The sequence below is a fragment of the Bufo bufo genome, chromosome 4 (genome assembly GCF_905171765.1).
Source record: "Bufo bufo chromosome 4, aBufBuf1.1, whole genome shotgun sequence".
Lineage (NCBI taxonomy): Eukaryota > Metazoa > Chordata > Amphibia > Anura > Bufonidae > Bufo > Bufo bufo.
In genome coordinates, this window is record NC_053392.1 from 607,269,142 (window position 1) to 607,288,786 (window position 19,645).

At 45.1% G+C, this 19,645-nt stretch overlaps 1 protein-coding gene across 1 annotated transcript in view; it reads left to right on the top strand.

Annotated features, from left to right (window-relative positions):
- The window catches only part of LOC120997543 (calpain-13-like), an 83,776-nt gene extending 70,762 nt beyond the window's left edge, over positions 1–13,014 (top strand). Inside the window, exons 22-23 of the mRNA XM_040427634.1 lie at positions 770–825; positions 12,779–13,014. Of these exons, the coding sequence (XP_040283568.1) occupies positions 770–825; positions 12,779–12,799 (77 nt within the window). The 3' untranslated portion in view covers positions 12,800–13,014. The remainder of the gene's footprint in view (positions 1–769; positions 826–12,778) is intronic.
- The last annotated feature ends 6,631 nt before the right edge of the window (positions 13,015–19,645 follow it).

Sequence of the window (19,645 nt, forward strand, 5' to 3'; positions counted from 1 at the left end):
AGAGCTGAGATGCTGTAGTAGCTGCCTCTGGATTTTCTGTCTTTTCCGTCATCTTGGGAGTTTACAGACTCCTTATCTCTGCTCTCTGACCTTATAAACACTCATTATAGCTCAGTTCTTATCTTACTGATAAGAATGTGGCTTAAATAAGTGTTTATGACCTCTCAGTAGTTTAGAGATAAGGGTTATTAGATGACCGGCAGAATGTAAAAGCGAAAGTACCAGTCACACAGTTAAAAAAAACACTTAACTCTTTGTGACAGAATGGCTCAATATTTTTAATAAAGGCCTATTGAAAATATGATTTTTAGCCAAAGATGAGTAAAATGCAATCATAAACAAAAATTGCCTCCAAAATGTGTACTTAGTCTTTAAAGGTATTTTTGGTAAGCTGCGAGGAGGGGATTTGGAACTCTGTATCCGAAAAACATTGTTTCACACCCTATATGAAATTCTGGACCTACCTCAAGAAAATTAAATTATAATTTTAGGATAGGATTAATTATAGGACTTTCCTGACCAAGACCCCCATCCTAAACCATCATCCTTAATTTTATATAATTCTATAAACTATATTATATAGTATTAAAGGGGCTGTCCCTAGAGATGAGCAAATCGATTATAAAATTAGAGCAATTAGTATTCTGGCCTGTTTTTGGAAAATTGCGCCCCCTGCTGGTTAGAGGTCTGCTCAGTTTCTGGGCGGCACAGACAGACAGCCTCGGACGCCATGGAACATTAATTAACTGTTTCTTTTCCATGATTTCAGAAACTTTTGACACGCTGTCCACTGATGGTAAAGGAGCGTACATTCATTTCGAGAAGGTGAGTGATTCAAAGAATGAATTCCAGGCGTGTCATAAACAGGGCAGACCGAATTAAAGAGGAAGTGACCCATAAATCACCTTCTGTAGGAGTTTGGAAGCCGTGTCGGAGTCTGACAAGAGTCCAGGCTGCATGGTGACCTATACACTAAAATATCATATATTATATATCAAATAATAACCTTAACCACTTGCCTACCGCCGCACGACTTTCTACATCGCTGCGGTAGGCTCTTATCTGTAACCTGACGTATAAAAGCGTCGGGTTACATCGCGATCTGCCGGCCGCCGGTGTCATCAGACAGCTGCGGTCACAGGGAGGTGTGCCATGGCCAGCGCGGAGCGGTCAGGCAGTAATACACGCTTGTAGCACTCTGCTACAAGCGTGTATTACATTGAAGAAGCTGAAAGCCGCCAGGGAGAGCTTTTTCTTATGTAAGAGCGCCACCTGCTTTAAAATGAAATGTGGCAGAAAGGGGTTAATTCACTTTAAAAAAAAAAGTAAATAATAAATAAATAAATAATAAAAAAAATCCTTAAAATGTCCAAATTTCCCCAAGATGAATAACATAAAAAAAAAAAAAAAAAAAGTCACTTTAAAGGGGCTTGTAGCGTTTTGGCGCTGTACATGATTTTTCTGGCAGTACGGTACTATAGAGCCAGCAATAGAAAAATAGGCCACCAAAATCCAAAATGCGCTGCAGTCTTATGAAGTCTTGCGGAGGGCCCAGCCAGTAGATAAATTACATAAATAGCGTCCATTTTCAGGGTGCAAGCGTCGTACGGGAATGGTTTTAGAAATGTTTTGTCTTGAAACCTTTTGTAATACGGTAGTAAGAAAAAAATTGATAAGAAAGGAAAAATTTTTTTTTTTTTTCCTAATTTTCACAGTTCTTCCTTAACCACTTCCCATCTGGGCCATTTGCCCCCTTCCTGACCAGGCCAAATTTTGCAAAACTGACATATCTCACTTTATGTGGTAATAACTTTGGAACGCCTTTATTTATCCAAGTCATTCAGAGATTGTTTTCTCGTGACACATTGTACTTCATGATAATCATAAATTTGAGTCAAAATATTTTACCTTTATTTATGAAAAAAATCCCAAATTTACCCAAAAATTTAAAAAATTCGCAATTTTCTAAATTTCAATTTCTCTGCTTTTAAAACAGAAAGTGATACCTCATAAAATATTTATTACTTAACATTCCCCATATGTCTACTTTATGTTGGCATCATTTTGGAAATGTCATTTTATTTTTTTAGGACGTTAGAAGGCTTAGAAGTTTAGAAGCAATTCTTCAAATTTATAAGAAAATTGCCAAAACCCACTTTATAAGGACCAGTTTAGGTCTGAAGTCACTTTGTGGGGCCTACATAGTGGATACCCCCATAAATGACCCCATTGTAGAAACTACACCCCTCAAGGTATTCAAAACCGATTTTACAAACTTTGTTAACCCTTTAGGCGTTCCACAAGAATAAAGGAAAATGGAGATCAAATTTTTAAATTTCACTTTTTTGGCAGATTTTCCATTTTAATCAATTTTTTTCTTTAACACATCGATGGTTAACAGCCAAACAAAACTCAATATTTATTACCCAGATTCTGCGGTTTACAGAAACACCCCACATGTGGTCATAAACTGCTGTATGGGCACACGGCAGGGCGCAGAAGAAAAGGAACTCCACATGGTTTTTAGATGCCATGTCCCATTTGAAGCCCCCTGATGCACCCTTACAGTAGAAACTCCCAAAAAGTGGCCCCATTTTGGAAACTAGGGGATAAGGTGCCAGTTTTATTAGTACTATTTTTGGGTACATATGATTTTTTGATCATTCATTATAACACTTTATGGGGCAAGGTGACCAAAAAATTGGTTGTTTTAGCACAGTTTCTATTTATTTATTTTTACAGCGTTCCTCTGAGGGGTTCAGTCAAGTGACATTTTTATAGAGCAGATTGTTACGGACGTGGCGATACCTAATATGTATACTTTTTCTCATTTATTAAAGTTTTACACAATAATAGCATTTTTGAAACAAAAAAATTACGTTTTAATGTGTCCATGTTCTGAGAGCTATAGTTTTTTTTATTTTTTGAGAGATTTTCTTATGTAGGGGCTCATTTTTTGCGGGATGAGGTGACGGTTTTATTGGTACTATTTTGTGGGACATACGCATTTTTGATCACTTGGTGTTGCACCTTTTGTGATGCAAGGTGACAAAAATTGCTTGTTTTGACACAGTTTTTTTTTTAGTTTTTTTACGGTGTTCACCCGAGGGGTTAGGTCATGTGATATTTTTATAGAGCTGGTTTTTACGGACGCGGCAATACCTAATATGTATACTTTTTTTTATTTGTTTCACTTTAACACAATAATAGCATTTTTGAAACCAAAAAAATGATGTTTTAGTGTCTCCATGTTCTAAGAGCTATAGTTTTTTTATTTTTTGAGAGATTTTCTTATGTAGGGGCTCATTTTTTGCGGGATGAGGTGACGGTTTTATTGGTACTATTTTGTGGGACATACGCGTTTTTGATCACTTGGTGTTGCACCTTTTGTGATGCAAGGTGACAAAAATTGCTTGTTTTGACACAGTTTTTTTTTTTTTTTACGGTGTTCACCCGAGGGGTTAGGTCATGTGATATTTTTATAGAGCTGGTTTTTACGGACGCGGCAATACCTAATATGTATACTTTTTTTTTATTTTTTCTATTTTTAACTTTTTTTTTTCATTCCTTACTTGGGGACTTTTTTTTTTTTACATGTGAAGCTTTTTTTAATTTTTTTATTTTCAACCTTTTATTTTTATTTTTTTTATTTTACACTTTTCGTCCCCCATAAGGTCATACAAGACCTCTGGGGGACATTTGCTTCACTTTTTCTTTTTTTTTTCACAGTTGATTTCTCCTGTAACTGGGGCTGACATAGTAGCCCCAGTTACAGGACAAATGCACCCCTAGAGAGGCTGTACAGCAGCAATCCTGCGCTGTACAGCCTCAGAGCAGGGCTGATCGAGGTCTCTGAGAGACCTCACACAGCCCCTGCACTCTCCGGGCCCGGCGGTCACATGACCGCCGGGCCGGAACAGGAAGCGCACAGCGCTTCCTGCTCTGCATACACAGCGCTCGGTGAGCGATGTGTCTGCAGCGATCTAGAAGGCAGGGACACCTGGGCACTGTCCCTGCCTTGTCTTAGGGTTGCCCTGCTGTCACTGACAGCAGGCAACCCGATCAGCAGCTGCACGATTAGCGTGCAGCTGCTATTTCTGAAAGGACGTTTTAAAACGTGCTGTCAGAAATAGACGTCCACCCATAGGACGTTTATATCCTATGGGCGGACGTGAAGCGGTTAAATATATATTTTTTTATATTATATCCATCATCTAATGGCACTAAAGAAAGGTTTAAGGTGTCCCGAGAAAAATAATATGAAATACATGTCGTTTGGCTTAGAAATGAATTAAAGTTAGAAACTGAAAAACTGGCCTGGTAAGGAAGGGGGATAAACACTCCGGTAATGAAGTGGTTAATAGTAATAATAGAAATAATGATAATAATAATAATGCTTAATAGTACTTATAGCTAATTGCAGAAGTATTACATTGTATACATCACACTCCTCCATGATAATGATGCTCAGGGCTGGATTAAATGGAGGGCACCAGGGGCTGACGCCCGGGGCCTCCACCACTACAGAGAATGTAGGGGCCTTCACCAGATCTGTAGGTTTGGACTAATGCCTGCTAGCGCTGGACTTGAGCACCTTGGTGTATCTTGTGCTGTTGGCAAGTAAGAAGAAATGGAAGGAGGAGAGAAGTGTGCAGAATCCCATCCCTTCTTACAGCCAGAAGTGGCTGCATGAGGACCTTCTCTGCCCTCCTGCTATTGGTGAATGACTGTGGGAGGAAAGTCAGGGTTCCCCTGAAGCTGCTGCCTGAGACTATTGGATGACCCCCCACTGAGACCATTGGCTGTCTTGGCCGACCATCCTAATTAATGTCCTCTTGCTCCTCCACCTTCAACTCCTTCTCCTCCTCTTTCAGTGGCAGCTCCTCATCTTTGTCATCCTCCTCCTCCATGTAAGATTTCTTTTGTGTGTCCCCAACAGCTATATGGTGGACAGCAAGATGCGTTAGCTCCACTTCTTCCTCCGTAGTCTCCTGCTGCATGAGCGTCAGCGTCTGTTCTAAGATAAATATGAGGGGGATGACGTTGTTCATGCCACAGTTGTCCCTGCTGACGAACTTTATGGCATCTTCGAAGGGCTTCACCACCCGACAGACGTCTGGGATGAGCTGTCACTGCCTTAGCTAGAAGCAACACATGCTCCCTGCTGCTGAGTCATTCTGCTGAGTCATTCATGTGCAATGCTGAATTCCAGTGAGTTGGCATGTTGTGGATTAGGCAGTGTAGCGGCAGGCCGTTCTGCCACTGCAGGTCCAGGAAAGCGTTCTTCGCCACATAGGAGTGGCTGAAGTACTGGGACAATCTTCTGGACTTTACCAGCACCTTGCACAAGCCAGTGTACTTATTTAGAAAGCTCTGCACCACTAGGTTGATGACGTGCGCCATTCAGGGTGCATGTGTTATTTCGCCCAGGATCAGGGCAGCCAGGATGTTACGCCCATTGTCGCTGACCTGTTGCCCAGTTAGAGTCAGCTGGGTGACAGCCAGCGGGATGTTTGCTGCTTGATCTACTCGAGCAACTGCTCGCCCGTGTGGCTACTCTCTCCCAGGCCGGTCAGCACCAACATGGTGTGGCAACATTTGACCTGACACATATGATAGGAAGGAGAGGTAGTGCGAGCCACCCTGTGACCAGTTGCTGTTGGGTACAGGGATGTGTCCATAGAGGAGGAGGCACATAAGTGCCTGGTGTGGGAGCTAGGCCGACACAATCGTGGGGGAGGTCAAAAGGACCTGGCCCCATTGCCAGGGTGCTGCCTCACCGCTGCTGAAAAAAACATTGACCCAGTGGGCCATGAAAAAAAATGTAGTGCCCTTGCCCATAAGAGCTGCTCCAGATGTCCACCGTGACGTGAACCATGCCGCACAGCGAGAATCACAGGGAGTGGGCCACGTTGTCCGCCATGTGAGAGTACAAGGCAGGGATAGCTTTTTGGGAGAAATAATGCCGGATAGGAATCTTCCAGCGAAGCTGAGCACACGCCATTAGCTCCCTAAAAGTAGCAGACTCAACTAAATGGTACGGCAGAACCTGCACCGCCAGCAACCTGGCCAGGTGGGAATTAAGCTTGTGCACCATCTGATTGCTGGAGGCAGAGTTGTTTACTGGCCACGCATTCCGTTATCAATGACTCAAGATGGAGCAGAGAAGGAGGAGTCTGAGCAGGGAAGCAGAAAAGGATGATGATGATGTGAAAGACACTGTACTGCCCGTGGATACGGCCTGCCTGCCGCAAGCTGAACTGGGAGAAGGAGGGAACTCCTGCAGCCGTGGCTGGCTGCCAACTCTGTTTTCCCACGGGATGGGATGATTCTGCATAATGTGGTTTAATAGAGTTGTGGTGCCTACGTTTGTGTTTGCCTGCCCACGTTTTATTTTGCTCTTGCACAGCTTGCACAAGGCAATGCTTTTGTCTTCCGGCAGCATGGAGAAAAACTGCCAGACGGGAGCTACATGTGCAGGGGTAGAGGCAACCAAGCTGGGCTTAGCTCTGGCACGTTTTGGGCCTAACCCAACCACTGCATCAGCAGATCCCAAACCAGACGTTGCCCTGGCTGTTCTTTGGGAGGTACGTGGCCTCTGCTCTTCATTGCTGCGCAATCAGCCTCCTCCTCTGAAGTTTCCTCCTCCTCAGCACCCTGATCCAGCTCTCAGGTCCTATCCAGCACACAATTGTCATCGGAGTACTCACCCTCCCCTTCGCTTCTATCAGACTGTGGGATATGGTGGGTTCTTTGGCCCCCCTCCGCTGCTCTTCCCTGACTGTCACTGTCGCTGCCCCCAACGCCAAAAGCGCAGCTACAGGGGCCACTACTACCACTACCACCAACACGATTATGCCTGGGGTCTGCAGCCTCCTCCTCCACCTCTTCTTCAGGGCAGAACAACTTCTCTCACACAAGTTGTCAAAAGGGAGACTCTCTTGACTATCTGCCATAGGGTGTGGTGAGGTTTCCTTGCCACTTCCTAGGAAAAAGGAAGGCGCCCCTGTGGGAATGGGCAGTAAAGACTTGGAGGACTCCAGTGAAAGTCTTCTTAGGGGCTGCAAGGAGGAAGAGAAGGAGGAATGCTGTAACCCCTGGCTCCACAGCATGGTGTCAGACTCTGAAGTCACCTCCACTGCATCCTGCTGCAACTAAGGGGAGTGAGCCATCCAGTCCACAATCTCATCCTCTTTCTCCTCAACTATAATGTTACGCCTTTCCAAAGCCAGGAACAACTTCAGCCTACTACTACTACTTCTGGCCAGATAGTTGGTGCTGCTACTACCCACATTCTGGCTCTGTGTCTTTCGTTTGGAACCCTTCCGTAACCCAGACATTTTTGGCCCTAATATGTTGTGCACTACCCTGTGTCTTGATGTAGTAAACACATGTACAGTACATGCTGATAGTTTGAATATAATTAACACGCCCCCAAAAAAATAAATTTGATTAAAAACGTGTAAATAAAAGGAAACGGATATGGGCCTAAATTTGTTATCACTCCCAGATAATTTTGTGTGCTACCGTGTCTGTTAGTGTAGTAATCATGTATTTATGCCGCTAGTTTGAATATAATCAACAACCTCGAAAAAAAAGACATGTGAAATAGGGAAATAGATTTGGACTAAATTCGTAATCACTTACAGACCCTTTTGTGTGCTGCCCTGTCTAATGGTGTAGTAATCACGTATGCTGATTAAATTACATTTCACAATAAAAATAAAAAAAATTATTCCAACCGTGTGGAAACTGAAAATACGTAAAAAGACGACTGAGGCTTGACGCTCAATTTCAACTTAACACACAGGTAGATTTCTGCCACACCATGGGTATTGCAGCAGTAATAACGTATATATGCTGCTTAATTAAATTAAAGCACCCCCAAAAAATTTAATTGCGACCATGCGGAAACTGAAAATACATAAACGGACGACTGAGGCTTGACTCAATTTCAACTTAACACACACAGGTAAATTGCTGCCACACAGTCGGTTATGCTGCAGTAATCAAGTATACCGTATTTTTCGCCTTATGATGCGCACTGGCCCATAAGACGCACCTACGTTTTAGAGGAGGAGAAAAAAAAAAATTTTTTTCATTAGACTGCAGATCCTACCAATTCCTACAAATCAGAATCCCAAAGTTAATCAGACCTCAGCTCAGAGCCCCAATAAGTCGCCCAATGTTAATAAGAAATATATAGCAACAGATGAAAGATGACATCAGGAGACATCTCCGTTCTAAGGGGTTAATAGGGTCTCTATGGGGAAAGATATCCCTTAATAGTGTATCCTCTTCATTACTAACCTCACTATCACTAACTAGTCATTATCTTTCATCTTTTGCTATATATTTCCAATCGGAAATCTATTTACTGACCAGGGCTGATGTAGCTGCACATGTTGACCTGCACTCTTAGGTCTTTTTAGGTGACTTTAATAAAGATTGAGTTTTTAAGGGTCTTTCTGTCGTTTGAACTAGTTTTGCTGAAGATTAATAGGACTCAAGTAATATTGATGATATATCTTAGTATTTTGATGAACAATGTTAATAAGATCCTCAATCAGACCTCAGCTCAGACCCCAATGTTAATAAAACACCAATAAGACCTCAGATCAGACCCCCAATCAGACCTCAGCTCAGACCCCAATGTGAATGACCCCCAATCAGACCTCAGATCAGAACCCCAATATGAATAAGATCCCCCACACTCAGACCTCAGATAAGACCCCCAATGTGAATGACTCCCAGACCTCATATAAGACCCCCTTGCTCAGAGCAAATAAAAAAAAAAAACTCTCCTTATCTCTCCTGCTCCAGACGCCGCCACCACTCCTAGGATCCAGCTTTCTTCTTCTTCCTGCCATGCTCAGTGCTGTGTCCTGACGAGCACAGCGTGAGGTCACAGTCAGTGGTGTATCTTGGTTTTGTGTTGCCCTAGGCGAGACTAAACTTGGGCACCCCCCTAATATAAATTTTACCCACCCCTTCCTGTCAAGGCCAAACCCCTTTCTCTCTAAACCCCACCCCTTCCTATGTGCCATCCACAAATCCCCCCTAAACAGTGCCATCCACAGATCCCCCCTAAACAGTGCCATCCACAGATCCCCCTCCCCTAAACAATGCCATCCACAGATCCCCCTCCCCTAAACAGTGCCATCCACAGATCCCCCTCCCATAAACAGTGCCATCCACAGATACCCCTCCCCTAAACAGTGCCATCCACAGATCCCCCTCCCCTAAACAGTGCCATCCACAGATCCCCCTCCCCTAAACAGTGCCATCCACAGATCCCCCTCCCCTAAACAGTGCCATCCACAGATACCCCTCCCCTAAACAGTGCCATCCACAGATCCCCCTCCCCTAAACAGTTCCATCCACGGATCCCCCTCCCCTAAACAGTTCCATCCACGGATCCCCCTCCCCTAAACAGTGCCATCCACGGATCCCCCTCCCCTAAACAGTGCCATCCACGGATCCCCCTCCCCTAAACAGTGCCATCCACAGATCCCCCTCCCCTAAACAGTGCCATCCACAGATCCCTCTCCCCTAAATAGTGCCATCCACAGATCCCCCTCCCCTAAATAGTGCCATCAACAGATCCCCCTCCCCTAAACAGTGCCATCCACAGATCCCCCTCCCCTAAACAGTGCCATCCACAGATCTCCCCCCTAAACAGTGACATCCACAGATCCCCCCTAAACAGTGACATCCACAGATCCCCCCTAAACAGTAACATCCACAGATCCCCCTCCCCGACGCTCACAGGAGTACATTTATAAACGAATCAGTAACTTTAACTTTAATCATTGCTGATCTCTTTACTTGGATACCTTACTCTGTCTTAGCTCCGGTAACAGCAGGCAGTGTGGGCGGCGCTCACTCACTGACGCGCCTGCGCCGCCTAGTGGGAGGAGCTGCCTGCTGTTACCGGAGCTAAGACAGAATAAGGTATCCAAGTAAAGATATCAGCAATGATTAAAGTTAAAGTTACTGATTAGTTTATAAATGTACTCCTGTGACCGGCGTGGCCCTGTATATTCTAACCCCCAGGCAAGCGTCCTTGTCACCATGGGAACGCCTGGGGGTTAGAATATACCATCGGATCTTCTGAGTATACCGGCATATAAGACGGATGGGACAAGGGGCAAACAAGGCATTTTGCCGCCCCATTGGCAAGTGCCGCCCTAGGCAAATGCCTTGTTTGCCTCGTGATAGATACGCCACTGGTCACAGTGCTGTGTGCAGTCATAGCACAGCGAGCGGCAGAGGACCAGGAAGCGGTGAGTACAGAGCATTCACCGCTTCCTGATCCTCCTGTACTAATGAGTATACGCCCCATAAGACACACTGACATTTTCCTCCCACTTTGGGTGTCTTATAGGGTGAGAAATACGGTAAATTTATATATATGCTGCTTGATTATATTGAACCCCACAAAAAAATAAAAAACGGGGAAACAAAATTAAAGTGTTTGCTTGCAGGTAGCTGCTTTTGAGGTGCACCTGCACTTCTGATATCAGGCACAGCTCTAACACGCCCAAATGGTGTTACCACTTGCTGCACCTTCCTATTGTCTTTATTGGTCTAACCTCATGTCATCTTATGCAATTATTCTAGGTCCTCCACAATGTGCATTCCTATTATTGTTATGCAACTGTTTATTTCATGTAATGTGCCTGGTTTACCAGCAGGTGGCAGCAAATATGGTAGAGCTGTACTTAGATAGAATGGGACCTTCCATTCCATCCTAACCCCACTCTGGAGAGAAGTGGGCTTGTCCTACTTCCTGCAGGAAGAGTGGGGACCAGTTAGAAGTTAGTCTAGCTTACCCCCTGCTAGGGGAAGGGTGTGCAGGGGCACATCTCTGCTGGATGTGCCCACGCCAGCCAGAGCACCCTAAGCTCTGCTGGCCATGGAGGCCAAAGCTTGAAGCCTCAGGAGCCAGGAGGAAAGTTCCTTGGCATAACCTAGAGTCAGACTACAAAGTGAAGTGCAGCATACAGAAGAAGCTGAGTTATACAGCCAGCCTGTCAGTACAGCAGATTCTGAGAGAAACAGATATAGCAGAGTGGAGTTTGCCTGCCAGTTTCATGCTAAAGCCTGCTGGAACCAAGACAAAGCCTGTAAACCGTTTTGGAGAAACGTTTACCAAAGTAAAGCTGCCATTGAACTGCATCTCAAGGTCTGGAATCAAGTTATTCTTTTATCCCTCAATTATTCCCACTATTTATTGCTTCGGAGCCAAAGCCTGGGATCCAGCCCTATCCAGGTAGGAGCACTGTGACACACATAGAGACATTTTAGGCCGCACTATACTAATCGGCAATTCCTAACACCTGGGACACACATAATATATAGAGGGCCCTGGGGGGAGGCACCCGTTGCACAGCCACGGGTCCTGTCTCCTCTCTCCTGGTCTGTCAGCTGCTTCTCTCTATTGTACACAACACACACAATCCTTATTGCAATCCTAGCCTTTCCCTTCACTCTCCTTGGCAATAAGCTTGATTGATTTCTGACTGTCCCTTATTGAATTCTCACTCTCCTTGATAGTGGTGAGCGGCATAGGCAATATTCAATATTTTGTTAATTTTTCGCATAATATTCGCAATAAATTCTCCATTCTCCAATCTCCAGTCATTATTTTCGCAATTGCGCAAATCGGCACTAATGATGCGCATATTTTTTGCGCAATACATGCAACTTCACATTTTATCAGGTCTGAGTAGATATTACTGATTGGTGCACTAACTATTGTTCTGGTCCCAACTGGTTCGCTCAAACTGTATAGTGGTAATGTGTAATAACCGGGTAGGTTGTGTATATCCCACCCAGATACCTCAGCTGGGTGAGGTAAATGAAGTCTGGAAATGGTGTTGCTTCAGTAAGGCATAGTTGTTGGAGCTGTTTGGTTTAGTGTTATGGGCTGGATTTTTATTTGGTAGGTTTGGCAGTGGGACCTTTCAGTCCACACACCTTTCCACTGCACATATTCCCTTTAGACCTCATGCACACGGCCGTTGTCAACTTGAATGGGTCCGTGATCCGTCTGCACCGTCACTCTGTACACGCATGCTCCTCCAGGGCCAAGTTAGATGACTATGAAGGAATCTGGCGCTATCAATCAAGAAGCAAAGGCAGAGGAAGCAGGAGGAGCACATGTGCACTCAGTGGCTTGGATCCGCCCTCAGTGCACTTAACTGCACAGTTGAATATGGGTTAAAATTACTTTTTCTCCAGAAACATACAACTGATCGGCATAACAGAGGTGAGTTAGGGAGACCTGTGTATTAGGTAGAGCCCAGACGGGCAGGTGTTTGTTTTGTATTTGTGTTTTGTGGTGCTGGAACCTCATATCACCCAGTAACGTTAACTGAGTGAAGAAAAAAAATAAAGCACCCTGTGGACCCTGTGAGAGAGCGATCCCCTACTATATATATATATAAAGCCGATCACCTGACAATTAAGCAAAATTATCATTTGTCTCTCTGTGTAAACACAGATATGCTGATCTCAAACTATGAAACTCTATGGGGATCAATAATCGTAGTAGGGATCATTCATTCCCATACAGCAGCGATAATTGTTGCATCTAAATGCAGTGAGCAGGTGAATTGTCAGGTAGCCGTCTAAGGAGGCCAGACTTCCAAGCCAAAATGTGAAATGCACTGCTATGGGCGAGTGAATAAAATCATGACCAAGCAAATGCTAAATTCTTTAATTAAGTAATAATTATATATATAATACAATTTGTTTTCTTTTCTATTTACAGTGGATGCAGTTAATGATGTAGAACTTCTGCCTTGTGCATTGATGCTGAATGCATGAATAAGGTTTGCTTCATAAAAAAAGTAAAACCCCACCTGAAACTGACCATCACTGGCCAGAAGTACAAGAACCATCAATGTTCTGGATTACTGGACTTCGTGTTATATCTGTTACTTTGTATCGATTCATATAAAAAATCCTATCTTGGACTTTTCATGCCTTCTGTGCAATGATGACATCTTACATAGATTTTTTTTTTATTGATTAAGACCCTCCTTAATCGGGTCACAGATATATGAGTTAATTCAGCTGCCTCATGGATGACCGCTGTTTGGGCCAACAGTACCAACAACTACATAGGGGACTGTTAATGTCGCTTGAAGTCACAGAAATCGGTCTTCGTGCACACGACTTCCATCGCTGGTGTTCCTTGACCTGCAGAACAGTAAAAACTAGTTGTCCCAGCCAGCTAGGTCAAAAGGACAAACGAGCAACAAATAAAATTAGCTGATCATTGGAAATGGCTGAAATATGTGATTAAGGAACAGTTTTGGTTTACGCCAACATGTGATAAAGAGGTCCTAATCTATGGCCATAGCGTGCATCCAAGGAATTTATGTAAGTTCTTACTTCTATGACATGGTTGCTTAGTTCAGTATCTCATGGGTCTTCTTATCATGGGTGGTCCTTGGCTTGCAGATTCTGCAAGTTTAGAAAATCAGGGAATATGTTTATTCACGCAGAATAGATGAGCAAGTCTGGGCCCTTCCGTTGAAGGAGGTGGTTCCATAAAACAGTCCATGTAAAGGGCTTTATTGGTTTGCACATTCATGTAGAATTGTATGGGCGTCTTGCATATATTGTGCTGTATACTGGACACATCGGGTGTATCACTAAGATACAGTATAATGAATCAGTATGTAAGTAAACTGATTGTTGCTAAAATGTGATTGTCTCTTGTGTCTGAGGGCACACTGGAGGGAATGAGTGTGAGGGAACAACCTCTAACTACCTACATATCTTTGTGGTCCCTAAGAGATATGCATGGCCTCTCACTCAAGGATGGTGGAAGGAATGCAGTTGGACACCGATGAAGCTTGCAGCAAGAATATATACTGGTCTCACGTGGCGCAAAAAGCTTGACAGTTAGTTACAATAGTTTTACAAGAGGCCACAGATTTAGTGGTTACAGTCTCACATGTGGCAACGAGCTTAGTGCTTACTGATGTTCTCAGCAACAGAACAGTAACAGAAGTACTGATTCCTTGTCTACGGTAATACATGAGTAGTACTCCAGATCACCATTTTTTATTTTTCTACTGTCCCCATTCCTCAGAACTGTGCTGAAATACATTGTCAGGACAGCCATGCATGCACACATGAGTCCTCTCCATTATGTTAGAACTGCACAGCAGTCCAGGATGTGTATTTCAGTGCAGCTTTGAGCACTGACATTGTAGAAATGGGGAGCAGAAGGAAAATAACAAATAGTAATCTGGACTGCTTATCTCCAGTGCTACTCATATATTACTGTGGATAATAGTCCAAAATTGAGGCGACAGATTCCCTTTAAGAGGCAACAGCTTGGTCTCTCACTTGGCCTGGGGTTCACCCAATGTCCCTGAGCACTGACACTCTGGTTGGAGTCTCCTCAACGGGGCAGCAGTTAGGATGGCAAAGTTGCAGCTGGTACCATGGTATCTCTTCAAGGTGGCATGGTGTTGCACAATATGGACAGCCTCTGACAGGAGCTCAAAGGTTGCGGTTTCTTTATTCTCACAATCACCAGCACACTCTATACTGTTCCTTTACAGCCACGGTATCCCTCTTCTCACAACACACATCACTGCACAACTTACTTGCAGGAAGGCTGGCTGGTCTTGGTCGCAGACCAATCTTCTCTACATGTCTTGGCTGCTATCAGAAAGTGATGACTTCTTTGTACCCCTAAGTGCTGGATTCTACATCTCTGTGGTGTTCTTCTGTGTCTTTGCCTTATCTAGGACCTGAGGTGGCACACCTTTCTAGTAAATGACTCTGACTTCCACTGCTAGCTAGCTACATGCAGGAATCTGCCATGTCTCCCAGCTCACACTAGTGCTGAGTCCCTCTTCTGCCTCTGACGATGATCTCTGCTTGCTCTTCTGTAGATTCCCTCTGGGGAACATGCTAGGTTGTATAGGGACAAAAGCATCCTAACCCCCAATACTGACCTGTGACTCTGCCCAACCTTCACCACATTACCAGCCAGTTAAGCCTGTACTGCCGCCAATGGTTCACGTAAGTGGTGACGCATATATCATCCTGCAACCCCAGCTTGACTGTATCCTTACATAAATATTAAAGGGGTCCTCTCACTTCAGCCAGTGACATTTATCATGTAGAGAAAGTCAATACAAGCCACTTACTAATGTATTGTGATTGTCCATATTGCCTCCTTTGCTGGCTGGATTCATTTTTCCATTGCATTGTACACTGGTCATTTCCAGGGATTATGGCCACCCTGCAATCCAGCACCGGTGCTTGCACACCAGCCTATGAGCACTTTTGCAGTCCCGGTGACCAGAAAGGCCGGTGCTTGTTCCTATAGTGTGCAAGCATGACCACTGCTGCTGGATTGAAGGGTGGTCGTAACCCCTGGGTACGTGTAATGTATAATGTTATGGAAAAATGAATGAAGCAGCAAAGGAGGCAATATGGACAATCACAATACATCAGTAAGTGCCTTGTATTAACTTTCTCTACATGATAAATGCCACTTGCTGAAGTGCGACAACCTCTTTAAAGAGCATCTCTCAGCAGGATTAACCCTATTAAACCAGACATAATACCTGGTCCTGCTGATTAAAATGACCAGCTGCTTCTTTCTGGAGAAAAAGTAATTTGAATCCATATGCACCGAGGACGGGCCCAAGTCACTCTGTACACGCATGCTCCTCCAGGGCCAGGTGAGATGACTATGAAGGAATCTGGCGCTATCAATCAAGAAGCAAAGGCAGAGGAAGCAGGAGGAGCACATGTGCACTCAGTGGCTTGGATCCGCCCTCAGTGCACTTAACTGCACAGTTGAATATGGGTTAAAATTACTTTTTCTCCAGAAACATGCAACTGATCGGCATAACGAAGGTCTGCTATTAATCTATCTGCTATTATACCTGCTTTAATAGTTTTGATCCTGCTGATAGATGCTCTTTAAAGCAATTTATAGAGGTTGCAATACCAAATTTACCTAGGGTTTTCATTTTTGGAAATCATTTATCTTTCTGTCGCTATATTCTAAGAGCCATAACTTTTTCCTTTTTTTTTTCTTACTTCCAAAGGTCTCTATTGACCGTGTCATCTTAATGGTTAAACTGCTGGGATTGGAGTCACCTTTGATCCCATGTCAGCTGTAATACACAACTTATAGCCACTGTGTATGTGTATTATGCTTGGTGCCAACTGCTACATCAGAATCAGAATCAGCATTATTCGCCAAACATGACACAATCGATCGTGCTCGGAATTGGGTTAGGCACAGGTACAGGCATAGTACTAGGGGGGGGGGGTAAGGTTCTGCGATGGCGCATCAGGGGCGAGGGATTATGAGCGGGAGATGGGGCGTGGTGAGTTCAGCAGTCTGACGGCCTTTAGGAAGAAAGTGTTCAGCCTCCTCGATGTCCTTGCAGGGATGGCCTGATACCTGCGGCCGGACTTTAGATGTCTGAAGAGATGATGGCCCAGATGGGAGTGGTCATTGGATATTTTCAGAGCCCTGGAGCGCAGTCTGTTAGAGAAGATAGAGTCAAGGGGTGGTAGTGGCAGTCGAGTAGTTCTCTCCGCCGAGCTGATGACCCTTTGTAGTTTGCGCTTGTCACTGGCTGATGAACCGGCATACCAAACCAGAAGAGACGAGCACAGTACCGACTCGATGGTGCAGGAGTAGAAGAACTTCAGTAGGTCCTGTGCCATGCCGAACTTCTTCAGTTGTCGAAGGAAGTAGAGCCGCTGGTGAGCCTACTTTATGATGGACGAGATGTTGGGACGCCAGGATAGATCCTCAGAGATTGTCGTGCCTAGGAGGTGGGCGCTGGGTACCCTTGCGACTTCAGATCCGTCAATGTAGGTCGGGAGGGGAACTACCCTTCTCTTCCTGAAGTCGATGACCAGCTCGACTGTCTTTGTGGTGTTTAGGACCAGATTGTGCGCGCCACACCAGTTGCTGACCCTGTCTATTTCCTTACGGTAGGCCTGCTCATCGCTGTCGCTAATCAGGCCCACGAGTGTGGTGTCATCTGTGAACTTGATGACTTTAACTGAAGCCTCCTCCGATCTGCACTCGTTTGTGTACAGAGAGAACAGGAACGGCGATAGTACACATCCCCGAGGGGCGCCAGTGTTGGTGACCCTCGGTTTGGAGGACAGATTGCCTAATCTAACAACCTGGGACCTGTTAGTGAGGAAGTCCATGATCCAATGTCGTAGTGTTGGGTGGACATCAAGCGCCGTGAGGTTCCTCTGCAGGATACTGGGGGAGATGGTATTAAAAGCCGAGCTGAAGTCTAGAAGGAGGATTCTCGCGTATGTGTTGGGTTTGTCAAGGTGTTCAGTGACGTACTCTAGACACATGTTAATCGCATCGTCAGTGGATCTGTTTGCCCTGTAGGCGAATTGCAGAGGGCCCAACCGGTCCAGAGTGGCGGGCTTCAGGATGGAGAGGACCACCTTCTCTAGGGTCTTCATGACCACCGAAGTCAGAGCCACGGGCCGGAAGTTGTTTAGATCAGAAACGCCCTGTTTCTTCGGCACAGGGATGATAGTTGAGTTCTTAAAGCAGGCGGGGACATGTCCCTCCTTAAGGGATCTGTCAAAGATTGGGGTGGGGCCAGGGCCAGTTGGCCTGAGCAGTATTTCAGGCACGCAGGAGTGACACTATCGAGACCGGGGGCTTTCCGCGCATTTAGCTTGGACAGCAGGGTGCGAACCGTAGTCACATTCACTGTAGGGGAGTCGGCGAACGGGCAAGATAATGTGGCAGCAGGGACTGGGGAACCCACTCTGGGTGACATTGGCCGAGTTGCACCCACCTCAGTCGAGGTCTCGAATCTGCAGTAGAACCTGCCCAGCTCCTCTGTATGTATGACGGTTGGTGTTAGCTGCGCTACTACATGTGCCAGGGGGTTAATAGAGCGGCTTTGGCTCCCCTTCACCTTGCACATTAAGAGGACACAAGACTTGTTATGGGAAGAGAAGCTGAATGGTTTTTCCGCATTTGCTATACACGCCTCTGCTAACAGCAGTAATCTCTGGTTGAAATGGACTCAATTTCTAATCCATTTCTGATGGACAATATTTATTTGAGCCGCTGCCATAATAAACCACCTAAACCAGAGCAAACAGCAGTGAGAATGGATGGATCCGGCATATGAATCAACATGTACCAGGGACAACTGGGGCGAAAAGATTTAGGAAAATAAACGAAAATGTGAAAAGTGTCCGAAATCCACTGCCCCGTCCCGCAGACAGCCCCCGACCTCTGCAGAAGTTCCTGGACTGATACACTAGTAGATAAGAAACCTAAAATCTCCATTATGATTATTCATTCAAGATCCCTGTTTGCTAGCAGTGAATGAGAACAATCAGAGGCAGTAAACCTGTAGCCATTACTGGTATCAGCTGAGAAGTGGATACAATTGTATCTAGTCTAAACACACATCCCTCTGCTAGTTTGCTACAATGTATCAGTCTGGAGATCACAGAGCATTGTCTAGACTGGATACAATTGTCTCCACTTCTCAGCTTGGAGCAGGACTAGCTCTGGACAGGTTTACTGTCTGAATGGAAACATAACATCTTCTCATTCACTGACAGCAAGATAATATCATGAACTGGTGAGGACTTGCACTATAAATGTAATGAAAAGCTGCAGAACGTTTCATTTGTACCCTGATTAAATTAGAAATACCATTATGGCTGCATGTTCTCTGACATCACTTCCTGCTCTGCAGGGATTGGCTAAAACTGCACCTCGCTGACTTCCTGTTCTTCCCGCCCCCTTCATTTAATGCTGGTAATAGAGAGCTCTCTACTCCCTTATGGCTGTTTCCTCCTATATTTTCAGTTTTATCAGTATTAGACCCCATTCACACGTCCGCAATTTCGTTCCGCATTTTGCGAAACGGAATTGCGGACCTATTCATTTCTATGGGGCCGCACATGTGCTGCCGGATTCTGAATTGCGGGTCCGCAATGCCGTTCCCGAAAAAAAATAGAACATGTCCTATTCTTATCCGCAATTGCGGACAAGATTAGGCATTTTCTATTAAGTGCGGGCGATGTGTGGTCCGCAAAATTCGGAACGCACATTGCCGGTGTCCGTGTTTTGCGGATCCGCGGATCCGTGGATCCACAAAACACACACGGACATGTAAATGGACCCTTAAAGGTTTTTTTCTGGGAGTACAATACTGATAACCTATCTGCATTATAGTGGGGGTCCGATTTCCAGCACAACTGCTGATCAGCTGCTTGAAGAGGTCGTGGCGCTCTGGTCAGCACTGAGACCCTTTCCTAGGCCAGTGACATCACGTATATCAGTCACATGACCTGGGCGCAGCTCATTTTCATTTGTGTGAATGTTCCTGGGCTGCAGTACCAAGCACAGCCACTATACAATGGATGGCGCTGAGCTTGGTAAGCTATGAGGAGGCCAGAGCACTCACTGGAGCATCCTGGCCTCTTCGAAGAGATGATCGGTGGCGGTGCCAGGAGTCAGACCCCCCATTGCTGACCTATCCTGAGGAAATCTCATCACTATTGTACTTTCCTTTTAAGAGCACAGTGCATGTGGCATACTGGAGGAACCAGCTTTCTTTTGAGGGGGCTTTTAGTG